Here is a 14,135-nt window from a genome sequence, read left to right as displayed (position 1 = left end):
GTGCGACCAAACCGGTTGTTGGCATCTGAAATACCGAACATAACGCTGCGAAATGATTCCAGTAAGCTAGCACGAGGTCCCTCCCCTGTTGTTTGTTAATCAGATGCCTGTTGATCTGTTCGCCGAACTTGACAATGGACTTGCCAATGTTTCGTTGCCATGCAAGGGACATCGAGAATGCGCAGTTGGGTGGGTAATTCCTGTTTGCCTGTGTGCATTTATAAGGTATTCAAAGGCTGTCGGTTATCTGCTGAAGTGCTTGACCTGTTAATTGACAGGGTCTTTGTTGAATTTACTGGTCCGTTAGCCATCTTGGTTGCAATGTGGTTTGCGTTTCTTGAAGTGGACTGGTCATCTCGAATACCTCAGTCTCAGTAGTCTTCTCCTCAGTTTCGATTTGCCTTTTTCTCGATTCGTATTGATGAAACATCGGCGGGCCAATTGCCAAGTTCGGCGGGCTACTAACATTTCGACAATTTCACTTCCCTGTCCGCATTTATTATTTTCCTCACAATAAGGGTTTCAAATCAATCACGGTTGCAAGGCAGTGAAGCATGGGTGTTGAACACTGTCATGATTCGATGAAGGTGCTGATGTTGCGGTGGTAATACAATTTCGCTCATTTGGAATCACAGAACGCGGGCACTAATATGCGCACAGTCACGCTGAGTACCAAAGAACAAATGGTGTAGTAAACCGGCTTTAATCGATCGGTATTAGTTTCATTCAAAAAAATTCGTATGTGTCCTGATTTGGTTGGAAGAAACCCTCTCTACATGTACACTTTAGAAGAATTCACCTACAGACATTTTGAATTTACCTTCAGCCTCGCCAGATGATCTATGGCTATTGAGGCATCAAAATGGCATGTGAGCTGATTGTTTAAGTAGCTTTGTAGCCGACGTAAATGGAAGAACGGGAAGTCACGCGGACGAACGCCTTTATTTCGGTGGGATCAATGTGGTCAGTCTGAAAGTACTGAAACGGGAGTTCGTGGGGGCAGTATTTTTCTTGAGATTGTCAACAAATTTGCACTCCATTTCGTTTAGTAACCTACCCACTAGTTAGCTCCACGGTCTGCTGTGCTTGTTCTCTATGAAGTATTCCGCGATTTGTCCAGCTGAGTCTTCTAGCCTAAGGAAGGCAAATCTTACGATTTGTCATATGGCTAATTAATTTCGGTTTTGCTTGCAAAAAGTACCCAAACCCGCGTTCATTCAGGCGGTGCAAACAACTTGGGATTGCTGAATGTATGGCAACGGTTGGATGTTTTCGCCGCGAAATATAAGATTTTTATCAACTCACCTTTAAGTTTGCAGAACAAGGCACCGCCCAAACCTACAAAAAGTAACACACGCAAGACAATCTTAGCAAACTAGTTCAATCAGGTTCACGTAACAAGTGATGAAGGCTTCAGCATGAATGGGGAACACGGCGCTGAAGTGTATGTTTGTTTGCATCGGCAACGAGCTGCAACAATTTCGCTCAAATTATTGTCACCTTAAAAATTTGGAAACGCGTCGATAACCAAAAATGGGTGTAAGCCAAAAGCAGCCTTTGACAACTCTTTTACTGATGTTTAACAACCTGTCGGCAAATATTCTCCCCCACTCTCCCCTCTGCACACAAACTCAATTTTGACAAAATTTCTCCACTATTTTAACAGCCAGCCTTACGAGTACTTGTTACGTTTACCCTGCCTGTGTGATCATTTACATTCCGGCTGCCATATGATTAGCTCAGACATCAAGAAACTTTCCAAAATGAAGCTGACGATCTTCATGTTCTGTAATCCTAACTCATACTTCTGTCATATGAGCACAGTTGGTAGAGCAACTCGTTCACCTTTGTTTGGCAGTTGGCAAATAACTGATTTGTTCTACCTCCTGATCAGTATGAGACGTTTCTCCCAAACAATTAAAAGTTTACAACGGTTACCTGTGGAGATGTTGTGCTTATATTTCCAAACACGCCAAAGCTCACGTGTGCACCCACTACAAAGAGACCGGGCCCAATCGCGAACTGGTGGTTCGTGTACCTCAGCGACATACTGAATTTTCCGTCAGTGGAAAGTTCATTTATCCACCCACAGGATATATCGTACCGAGTTGCTCATTGATTAGAGATCTGAGATCAGAACCAAAACTAGTATCATGCCACATTCAGTGTAATTAACTTGATCGCCTTAGTTGCTTCATACAGAAAGACGGCTTAAAGAACCCACGCTCCAGCTGATGGCCTTCTTGCACACTTTCCGTTTTTCTTCGTCAATCCTACTCCAGCTTGATTTAAATATTACGTCTAGAGGTTCCAGTATAAGGCTGACAGATTTGCTTACCATGAATTATGCCCAGCTGCAGCTTGGCGCATCCAAGTTCACAGTAAATTTCAACACCTGGAACTTTGGTTTCAAACTACGAAACCAGTTTTCATAACCACCTTCATTATTTGTACGCAGAAACTAGCTCTTACTATCTATTGATTCGTGCTTTCCGTTTGAAAAAGACCAAGATCACCAGTTTCGCGACTTAAATGGACCCTCTCTAGCTCCATTTTCAATTTCAACCACGCAAATTGGCCGACATAGAGACCACTAAAAATGGATATACCGGCAAATCTAACGTGTTGAGGTATGGAGGATGGGCTTCTTCACTCAAATGCAAACTCGCTGAGAGTCATCCCAGCGAGGATCGTTTAGCAAGTCCAGAGTAAGAACATTGATAATGGGGGCGGTTTATTCGCTGTCTATTGTACCTGTATCCGACGGCCTACAACCTCGAGGCGGTCAACGGGAGTTATTATGACGCTCCAGGCGCTCTTCGAAGATAGCCTATAAGCTCAGTCCTCATTGTTTTGCCACTCACCCGACATCGAGGGTGCTGCTGTGGGCCAGTTTGGCGGATATTTGTGAGAAACAAAGTTCGCCCGCTTCAGATTCATGCCGATGGCATACTGTTTCATTGCAACGCCTATTTCCTGAATTGTGACTTGATATCTTGTGGCCCACAAACGAACCAGCTGCGTGACCACATCGTCCTCACTTAAGGCTGGCGAGGCTCGATTGCTGCATGTCGCTCGCCATGAGATATCTGCGTGAAATGCGATCATGCACTTATCCATTGATTATGTTCTCTGCGATTTTCAAGCCTACACAAAAGCCGCAATTTTCAGTTTGCACACAGCAGTCTAGGACTTCACGGACTCATGACCACCGAAGGACCCGATGTCCCATTCTCTGTCGCACAGTAGAGCAACTCGCATCAGTCCGATGGGACCGTGGCTTTCGTGGGGACCTCGCCGAACTGCTCATCAGGAGCCTCGTGTCGCTGAAACAAGCAGGGGCAAGAATGGCAATCTGATGTCCAACGAAAGGGATTGTTCGGACCATGGGGCACTGTGATTCAGAAAACGATGCAACTGACTATCTGCAAAACTCACTCCAACATGCGTGTGTGAAGCTACAGCAATGCCGGACTTGGCAGATTTTATATCTGCTCAGACTTCTTTATGCTCGTTGTCCAAGAGAACTTTAGTCTCAGGAGGCGAGCGCTGAGTTGTCCTAATTATGTGGATGTCCATTTCGTTGCCAGTGAGTCCACAGACAATATCCTCGTCGTATTCAGGGAAGAGGAAAGAGCACAAGGTTTGCCGAATAAATTGAACCCTAATTTATACGTTTCGATGTGCGAGTTGGAAGTGTGGAGTGCATCATTCTGACTGATGGCGTGCAGAATATGGGAATGCTCCTTGGAATTTTGCACATCTCGGTAGATGTACTTGCTCTGGCGGAAGATTTCGAGGTGATCAATGCACAAATGTCGGGTTTGAGAAGCTTGATTGCATACTCGACTCGCTTTAGGCGCCTGAAAGACATGCCACTGAACCTTGGGTGCCGCAGACTTCAGGCCATATCGACGGCTGCATCATTATATGTTTGAGATGCATGACCTGTTTCAGACGGAGTTGTTGACAGCGCCTTCCTTGGGCAATTTCTCAAAACTACTGCTGTGAGCGGGTGCCCGTGGACGAACCGAGAAACGGTAATTTGGTTGTCTGGCAGGTACCTCAGTCACGCGGAAAAACGTCCATTGGGAGAAACTCTGGCGACGCGGCCTAGAGCTACGCATGTCAGCACTGCGTCTACTTAGACGAGTGCTATCACCTTCCAACAGCGAAGACTATGGGATGGCCATAATATAATATGACGAACGTGGGTGAAAGAGATCACAAAGAGTGTGGGTTATGATGGTGCGTCACACTTTCCAGTACAGGGGACTCCCACGACCGATTCATGCCCCTGGCTGTGGGAAGAACTAGAAGCATAGCCTCATCAATGTGGATGTCCTTTGCGCTGTCAGCCTCCTCCCACAAGGAGAGGTGTAAGCACTTTAGTTTCCTAAAAGTCCCCGACCTCCCTCATTCATTTTTTCGCTTCCCTTTACTTTAGCCACAGTTAAGTAATCAGTATGGTTACACGCAAGCGAAGTATCGGTGTCAACACTGATTTTGACGCCTCTGGTGCTGATGATGATCAGCGTGGTGAGATGTAACGAGAGAACATTCAGCTAATACCACTCGACAGTTGAGCCATGGAAACTAGTTAAAAAAACCATCTAATATTTTCCCATTTCGGCCGGTTAAACGGTCCGTTGGCAGTGTAGTGGTAGGCGCAAACGCGTGCTGCTTGGTGAAGCACATCACTTCTTGGCTTGACCATCGGTGAGCTGAGGTTAAATGCACTTCATACTCACTGGAATAACACCATTTTCTGCTGCTGTTAGATTTCTGTGTTGCTTCTAAAAGGTTGATTGACGATCTGTTTGTAGGATTACGCGGCAACGTTTTTGACTCTTATCGGGCTGGCACGGTACAGCGAAAGCAATTGTGTCCGGATGGTCGATCTACTGCCAAGACACATGTATTCCGATGTTTAAAAGGACACACATTTTTCAAATCAAAGCGTGATATTAGGAAGGTCACAAGTGTGCGGCTTACTTTCGTAGTACTTCACGGAAACGATTATACATTAAATGCGTTGAAATTGTCACGCAATCAATGCGTTGCGGAAAGTATCAGTTCGTTTTCCTCTTGGAAGCACGTCTGCCAATCTAGGTCGTACTCAGGCCCCAGAACGAGTAGTTCACCCTAGCCAGCCAAATTTGGTTTCTACCTAAGGACATCGGGAACCCAGCACCGACCACGAACAAATGCCGCCTCTGCGCCTACTCGTATTTATTTCTGGATACTCACAACAAAGTGTTACTTAGCGAATCAGTGTTAGTATTTGAAAACAGATGCTTCATTGATGGTTGCGAAGAATGTGGTACAAACTGCCAGTTAGTATTCCCATATTCCGAGTACTTTGGGGTCCAGCGATTACTTGGTTTAGCATCACTGCTTAAGCAAAGTAAACTTGTTTTCTATCATACTAGCTTTTTACCGGTGATCCATTTATGCATGGTTTCTGCGAACACCTTGTTTCGTAATCCCACCCACATGCAAATGTTTATTCATTTTATAGCGGTTGTTGTTCTCCATGCATCTAACATACCACTAATGTTATTTCCCGTTAACGTGTCAAATGAAAAACGGGCTATCAATGAATGGCATATTTTAAGAAGCGAGCAATAATAGTAGAGGTGTTATCTTAAGGTGCAAACAAGAAAGTCGCTGATATCAGGTGATCCACGAACAGTCAACAATTTTCAGGTTTCGAAACCTTCAACTACACGGAATTTCACAGTGAGCAGTTCAAAATTGCAACATTTCTTTCATGGGCCCACGCCCGCACAAGTTGATGCCTTTAAAGCGTGTGCAAAATTCCAACAGATACTACATCGTCCGCGCGCCGGTCGTCGGACGTGCGCTGGCGGTGGGNATGGAACGCAGATTCCACCCGGTGTCCGGTGCAACGGTCGGCGCACCCAACTCTACATTTAAGCGTGCGCCAGCCGTTGTGTTCATCCAACGGGATGAACAAAGAAGCTATCTGATACAGGCATCCGATCAAGCCTGTCCATTTGAACACCCGCTTCCATGGGTTTTCATGCGGTCGAAGCAGCTATAATCGAAGTAATATTTTACCTCTTTTGTGATAAAACAGTGAGTGGTGACAAAATCACCTAACCAGGACAGTTTCAACAGTGAGGTCAGTGTTCTGTAGTTCTTCTAAAAAGGAACCACAGATAGACATTGATGAGTCATGGGCATACACGAAATTTCTGAGAATATTCTAGGAACACTTTCAAGCGTGGCGAGCGGCGTGATAACTGGGTTGTATCGGGTAAGCTGTAAAATGTAGGCTAGGGGCACGTTGGTGGAATAACCAGTTTAACCATGGTTAACGGGCGGTTGACCGATCAGCTGGATAGCCAGGTAAGGTTTTGTAATCTAGGGTAGGCATTTTTCACTTTGTTTTCGACAGCATTATCATAATGTTTAAAATAGGCGCATCAAGTCATGTGACCGTAAGCCATTTTATGTGTCTCTTTTGCGGTCTGTTGTTGGTTGTGAATCCAAGCGCAGCGCTTGATTCTGCCTTTTCTTCTTCTCGCAGTAATGACCCAAACATCCAACCGGATAGAGATTTTTTTCAATTTATGCACTGACCTTTTGTTTATCTACACTTTAACGTGAAAATGTCGGACTTTTGAGAATCTCGAGGAAGTTATCCCGGCGGAAAATTTCCCATAGGCTGTAACGGTGACCAACAATTTCATCGTTGAGAAAATCAGTCAACTGACAACTACGTGAAGCACAAAGCAATGCAGAACTGGCTTACTGACAACTGCCGATGTGAGCAAGGTGGACGCTGTAAAATATGCCAAAATAAGTTGAGCGGCCATCACTATTGGCTCAGATGTTGAACACATCAAATTCGCATCAAATTCTGAGGGATATTTGCATCCCATAATTTACTGTACACATGTTTGTGGGTTTAGGCGAACGGAGCAGATAGAAGAGCTCACCATCTTTGACGCTATCTGGGTTCTCTGTAGTGAAGCGATGGCCCACCACATTCATAAATGAGAGATCCAGCTCAGTCTTGGTACATATTCAGCGGTAGAACCTAGACGTCAAAGTGCGCCGATGTGCTGTCCTCAGTCAGTCGCTAGTCACGTGTCCTAACGGGTCTAACTGTTTCCAGTTACATGCCGTTTCGTGGGACCTACTTCAGTATACAAGGACGACACGAGCGTGGCAAATTGTGCTCAACGCCAAAACCTAGTCGCAAGTGTATGCACGTTAATTGCGTAATACACGCGCTTGCCTCAGCCACTGGACATGTGATACTGACACCAATCATCCTCTGTTATTATTCCGTCAGTCTTGTATCCCCTGAAGCTTGGGGCGTCGAACAATTTCATTCAGTGTATTCCCTGCGTAGTCGTCAATGTTTTCAGCATAAACCAACAGCCCAGATCGCCTACACCCTCTCAGGTCTTTTTAATCGACTTCAGAAATGAAGTATCCAAATGAAAACTTTCGGTGTCTTGCCGTGCAACACCCAAAGTCCCAGTGATAAATCTGTGCATAGCTAAACCAGTCTACCCAAAAGTCGATCACAGGTTTAACATGACAATGCATAAATAACCTGGCAAACAAAATACGTGTGTGTTCAAAACCGTCTCCGTCCATCACTGTATGCAATCTACACATTTTTCTGCCAAGGTCCCTAGGTCTTGGAAAATAGTCAAAATATTGTAGCACTTTTGCTCTACTTTCTGCTCGCGAGATCAAAACAACGCTTCAAGGTTTCGAATACGCATTTACTCATCCACTCAAAATGTTGTTGCTACGTGCAAACTGTGAAAAAACGAAATTTCCGAAACTTGATTCCATTACTCCGAATCGGTTGTGTGGTAATTTGCCGAACGTTTGAGTGAGATAGACCTGTCCAACGAAATTGCAATTCCTACTTTTATGTATGACATGGTTTATATGCACTTCTTGCGGCACATCCTACTAGAGATCTGGAGGAAATTTCTGATGAGGTTCATTTATATATATACAAGTAGATATGTGTATTTATTCATTTTTATTTTTATATATGGAAAAGCAAAATGCAACTGCACAATGAGAGGCAAACTTACTGATTTCTACCTCCGCAAACGTACGCCTTGGGAGAACTGGAAACAAGATTATCGAATGCATTTATTTGAGAGTCACCATGCACTTGTAAGTAACTCGCCATCAGTGAGTTCCGGAGAAAATGTTTTGATGGGGCTTTTCCACGACTGGCAGTTCGTTTCATTTATTGGCCTCAAGGCTACCCAAAGCATAATTTTGAGTCTACTAGGCAGTTTGATCGAAAAAAAAACTATTTAACCTCCCGCCTGACAATAGTTATTTGGCGATTACCATGTCTGGGTAGCTCCTGAGATGCGCTCCAAACAATCCCTTTGCTCTGGACTATCACTTCATATGCTCTAACTGCATTTCAGCGTCTAAGGACAATGCAGTAGTAAAGCACTGTCCACGATTTCAGCTCAAGAGTGGAAATGTTTGCTCGTTCATTCCACCTTTTTGGAAATGTCCCATCCCTAGGGTCTACCTGAAATAATTTGTAATAAAGTCTTGAGTATGGGCTTAATGGGTGAATTGCGGGTAATTTCAGTCTCAATTTAATAAAAGGTCTCAATGAATATTTCTTTAAATAGAACTTCACATTTTTGGGGCCCGATACGCGGAGTGGCAAAGACTGAGTGTTTGCTCTAAAACATACATGAAGCTACCAAAATCCTTATGTTCGGTGTGCGAGTGTCCTGTCATTCAGAATCATCGATACGTTTATCTCCACTGGCGGATATAAAACGAGTCGAAGAAAAATCCGAAGCTTAGGTTCACTTCTTCCACGATATCACTGATTGATACGAGATGGCTCAAGTGGCTAGACTGCGAAATTACCGATCGGAAAGTCGTAGTGTGTAGAACAGAAATCGAAAACAATCATAGGTCTGGCAGTAATTTCAGAGACTGACAAGCATATCCATGCGACGCCTTCATTTGCAAGACGCGTTGCCCTCTAATTCGCGCCAAAATACACATCTTGTATCACCACACGTTAACAATAGAAAATGTAAGTTACCTTGAAGCATCTTCTCGGCCAACACTATTGGAAGAGCTGTAAATTAGTGTGTGTGAATCAATGTGAGTGGTTTTGTTCGAGAATGTGATCCAATTAGCTTGATTTAGAACTCAATGTCTAAGGCCCGGGCAAATCTCGCACGAAATTCCACTTGGTTGTTTCAAAATGAAGGCTGTGAAGTGAATTGGAAAGACAACCTGCTTACAACCGAACTGTTATTTTCTTTCCATCTTAAGTAATTGATGATGATAATCCGATTGTCGAAGAGATATTCGCTGCGGGATCGCCATGTTCAGAGAATTATTTTATTGTCAAACCGATTTCTGGATTTTGATGAGCTCTATGTGATTAACCTTGATGTTTTTTATCCGTGTAGAAGTTACAATTGTAGTAAATTCCACAGAGGTTGAGATAATAAGAGGAGTATCTAAGGTCGATCCAATAAACCTCGTAATGATAATCATGCTCAAGTGCAATAGGTGTTTATTTGTCGGTGATAACTCACCTATGTATTCTCCAGTGACGTGGTCTGTCAGTGAGGTATAGTACAATAGCGTGATTTGTAGTAAGTTTGTACACGTCCAACGTATAAATACAAGCCTAACATATTTTAAGAGGTAAGTAACGTATGCATCCAAGCCTACCATATTGAAAAATGTAAGTTATTTGTTTATACGGGCGAATAAAGCAGTGATAAGTTTGAGCGCTGCAGCTTTCAACTAGATGGCCGGAATCGGCACTGCGGAGAGGCTTCATCTACTTCAGCAGTATACCATCAATTTGAAGACCAGTCTGTTGAACATATGAATGAAGGCGCGGAGGTCATTTTTTTCGGCAGCCGTGCGCATAAATGCTGCCTTGTGAGCACCAGGGTATGTTTGAATTTTCAAAGCATTTCAATCACACTGGGCAATGCCTCCTCATTGATTGTGATCGGCGAGCTGGCTTCCTGTTATTCGTCCTCTCCAGTGGAAAAGCGGTAGCACTGCCGCACCCGTCATACCCAGAGAACAGTATGCACCGTAGCAGTTCTGTAGTACCGGGGCATGGTGTTCCCTACTACATGAATCCCGGTCTACCCTTCTGGCATGGTCGATCACGTCTGAGGACTTCGGGCCTAGAGATCGATCTGCTCACAGATGATCTGGGCTGACGAAGGTGGTTAACTGTCTAGCTAAAATGTATAGATTACACGGTCCAGTACACTTCATGAAGAGCGACAAGTACAGCACCACTTAGTTGTTCTTAATACATTGGCAAACTAATTATAGTCTAACCAATTTGTTCAGGACTCACTGTTAACAAAAACAGGGGCCGCGGCTTACGGAAAGGCCATAAATATTGATTTCACTGAAAGGTAATTGCGATGCATTGTTGTTTTTTGGAAACTTCTAAGATTTTGTAGGGTTTGTAGACCGGTGTCGCCTATTTAGCATTTATAAACGTAAATTATATGTTTTAACTGTCATAAATATTTTAACATGCCGTTTATTTTAATGCTACAGATACACAATTTGTCGGCGCGACTTGCCGACTGAGTGGACTTACGCTCTGCTGGACTGTCTGCTGACTTGCTGAACCAATGGGACTAGTTCTCTTTGTTGGTGTGAGCAGCTGAACGACACATTCAATCACCGTGGCACATTTAATCACGATTAACTTACTTATCGTGAAATTTACCACTCACACACGAATCATCCGTGGAACATTTCTACAAGTGAATATTTCTCTCACAGCCGGTTACTGCATTTCGATCGGTGTAGTGGACTATTCGATCAAAGAATTCGTGAGTCCTAATTTGACTGCTTATTCCTTCCCTATTGTGATTTTGTGACTTTTTATTGGTTAATTTTTCTCGTTCATTTTCCCGAACACGTTGATAAGGTACTAATGCGCCACAATTTATTAGCGTTGTTTTTTTCAACTTTCATCAGTAAAGTGTTATCCCATTCAGGAAAGTTGGTTGTTTACGTAAAGCTGGATATGAATCGTTATTATGATGATTACTGTCGGAGGCACGCCGTAGTTTCTGCACAATTCAGGTTTAATTAGGTGAAATGCAATATGCAGTTTATAAGTTTGGAAATATAGAAACGTACTATATAGTATGACATTCTGAAGCATTGTATAGTAGGTTGGTATAGAAAAATGGTATTTTGGTTTTTGAGTGTTTCGCGTGATAGTCTCGTAAGTAATTGGAAATCCATCAAGATGAAAAGCTATCTGACCTTACAGAAAGCGTGATATTAATCCAGGTCTATGAAATCTCAGGTCACAATCGGATTAACATTAATTTTATTTTGGTCAGTGTATTGTATCAGGCAAACATTTGTTTGGTGGTCGATGCCACTCGAATATTTTGCTGCCTAGAACAATTCTGGAAATTCGGTCACATTTTTCTCAAGGAATTAAATAATATGGTAACCGGCAGTTGAAAAGACTTTTCGCGAATTATACTGGTTTTGACAAGAGACCCAAATGTGTCTAGTCTGTGTTCTTCCTCAACTGGTTGCGCTGCAAATCGCCCATCTCGTAGTGCTGTGATATTTTAGATTGCGTAACATGGTATCGTGACGGAACATTAGTCATCAGTTTGCTGATGGATGTTTGGTGCTTCCTGAGAGGTTTCACACTTCTTGGGATCCAGCTAGTTAGTGCAGTCCCGAGTTTCATTTTCAACCACATATTTTATGCAATCGACAAGGTGTACTCGTTTCCACGTTACGTTGGTGTTCACAGGGAGCGCAACGGAAGATTCAACTTGGCCGCTCATCAATATCGAAGCCGTTTGAAAGCGAGTATACGTGCAATCCGGTGTTTACTCAATACATGAGACCGAGGAAAACTGTGAGCCACTTCGATCAGGTGAGCGTCGCAAAGAACGAAACTTGTTGAATGTTTGAGCGTTATCAGCAATTCCAGCAATAGCAAAATGAGAAGATACTTCCCGTCCTTCCATGAATTATCTTATCCTCACGGAGCGCTTCAATATGCAAATGTGTTTAGACAAAACCAGATATTCTGTTTTCTACATTTAACACTCAACACATGCAACAGAGGGGAATCTCAAATAGGCAGATATATGCTGAGAAATATAAATTATTGCGATGAAATTAACTCATCAATGCTTTGAGAGGGTTCTGGACTGAACATTCCCATGTCTGTAGAGTCGCAAAGGGAATTTGTTGGATTTTAGTAAAATTAGTGTAGGAAACCTGCTGTCTCGTTCCTTTAGGACTCATCTAAATGTGCTATAACGTTGATCTGGCCCTCCGTATTAAAAAATGTGGAAACCTAGTTAGAACCAGTTAGCTGCGTACGTATTTAAGACGTGTAGTGCCTTGCTCCTGAGAAACAGCCAACCGTTTTCCACAAAGTCGTTCTGGCAACTGTTTGAAGGATCAGAGTACAACGGTTGCAGTTTGCAAAGCCTTGGTGCCAGTTATTTCGACCTTCAAATGATTTCATTTGGCTGTGGCTTGAATGGTGCGTCTTGCATATTTTGAATCGTTTGGTGCCCTGCGCATCGATGGAAGGCGGGGGTATTTCAGTGAACTTGATGTGTGCCATTGGGAACATAATTGCATCGTTTCAGATTAACATTACTATCGTGGATACCTTAGGAGCAAACAGTGATGCAGCTCAACGGACTGGATTTAGTTGCGGAGCCGGAATCATGACAAAGCAACTAATTTTTTGTCTCTCCACCTGTATAAAATGCGAGTACAAAGTGTCAGCATCGTGCGTCAGCGCGATTCCCGACAGCTGTGGAGTAGAATCTCACCGCAAATCTATCTAGCTTTTGTATTGAACAAAACCATGTGTTGGTCATGTAACCATAATCACCTTGAAGCACTCACTTGTAGCCATATCCGAATCAATAAGCGGAGGTGGCTTGCATATATGAGGAAAGAAAAAAGATCCAGTGAATTTCCAAAGACCAAATTCCAAAGTCTTTGCTGATCACAAGCAGTTTATCCAATATTAGCGTGTGTAAGACAAAGGAAGTCATTATGAGCAGGCAAAGGACAGATTGTATGGATGTTAGAAACTATGGATTGTGACTAATCGAACGAGACACACACTTAGAACGCACCAGCTGAATGTCAGATAACCCTACCTTGCAGAACGCAGGATCCAGTTGTAGTTAATAACTTAATTTATTCGAGAATATTTAACAGGACTAGACTTATTCGAATTCCATGGACTGTCGTTTCCGGTTGCAAAAGAGTATACAGTGTAGTTAACACGGGACAACATATTTGCCGCCAACCGACAGTCAAAGAAATGTCCCTCCAAATCATCGTCGGTGAAACATTATAGAAATGACATTAAATAAATCTGTACCTTTCGAAAGACTCGTCATATTGAAAAAGACTCGGGCGAATATCTTCTACTTGTTAGTTTGTTTCATGAACGACATGAAAGTTTTTTTTCAAAGTACGATTACATCATATTTTGGTCATTTGTTTCATTGTGGCTTGTCAAATAGAACATTTCTGGATGTCATGTGCCGCGCGGTCAGTGTTTGGTTATTCTGAGAATCAAATCACCACTATTGGTTTCAATAGTGACTTAAAATGTGCTACACTTGAAGACGTTTGGTTGAAGCCAGCTTTCTCTGAAGCGTGAAAGCATTTGAGAAGCAAGTAAGGGGTGATTCCAAAGTAAAATATGTGCGAATTCGTAATTATATTTCGCCTTTCAAGATAGACGTTCACCAGCCGCAAACTAGGAACAAATATTGCCGTTCACACTCCACTCAAGCTAATTCAAAGCAATAAGTTGGGTGTCTAAATCGCCACTGTGCTTGCCTGTAGATTTTGCTTTCGACACAAGTGGGAATTTGCAAAGTCTACAGCTTGGCGCTTAACAAACCCCAAAAATATTTTCAACTTTTGGGAGCGCCCGCCTTAACCGTTCTCGGTTTTTCGAATTCCCACTCATGGAGTGTAAATAGACAGTGGTGAACTGCGCCCAAGAAGCCTTCAACGATCTAACGGTGAAATATCTTACATTCACGAAGACCTCACTTGCAATATGGCTT

General features: G+C 43.1%; 1 protein-coding gene across 1 annotated transcript in view; it reads right to left on the bottom strand.

Annotated features, from left to right (window-relative positions):
* Positions 1 to 3,260: 3,260 nt before the first annotated feature.
* T265_09524 (hypothetical protein) overlaps positions 3,261 to 14,135 on the bottom strand; it is a gene marked incomplete at both ends in the record, with an annotated part of 20,494 nt that continues 9,619 nt past the window's right edge. The window contains one exon of the mRNA XM_009175621.1: positions 3,261 to 3,326. Within this exon, the coding sequence (XP_009173885.1) occupies positions 3,261 to 3,326 (66 nt within the window). The remainder of the gene's footprint in view (positions 3,327 to 14,135) is intronic.

Source organism: Opisthorchis viverrini, assembly GCF_000715545.1.
Source record: "Opisthorchis viverrini unplaced genomic scaffold opera_v5_285, whole genome shotgun sequence".
NCBI lineage: Eukaryota > Metazoa > Platyhelminthes > Trematoda > Opisthorchiida > Opisthorchiidae > Opisthorchis > Opisthorchis viverrini.
The sequence above is the reverse complement of the archived record's forward strand: the minus strand, read 5'-3'. Positions and strand labels throughout refer to the sequence as shown.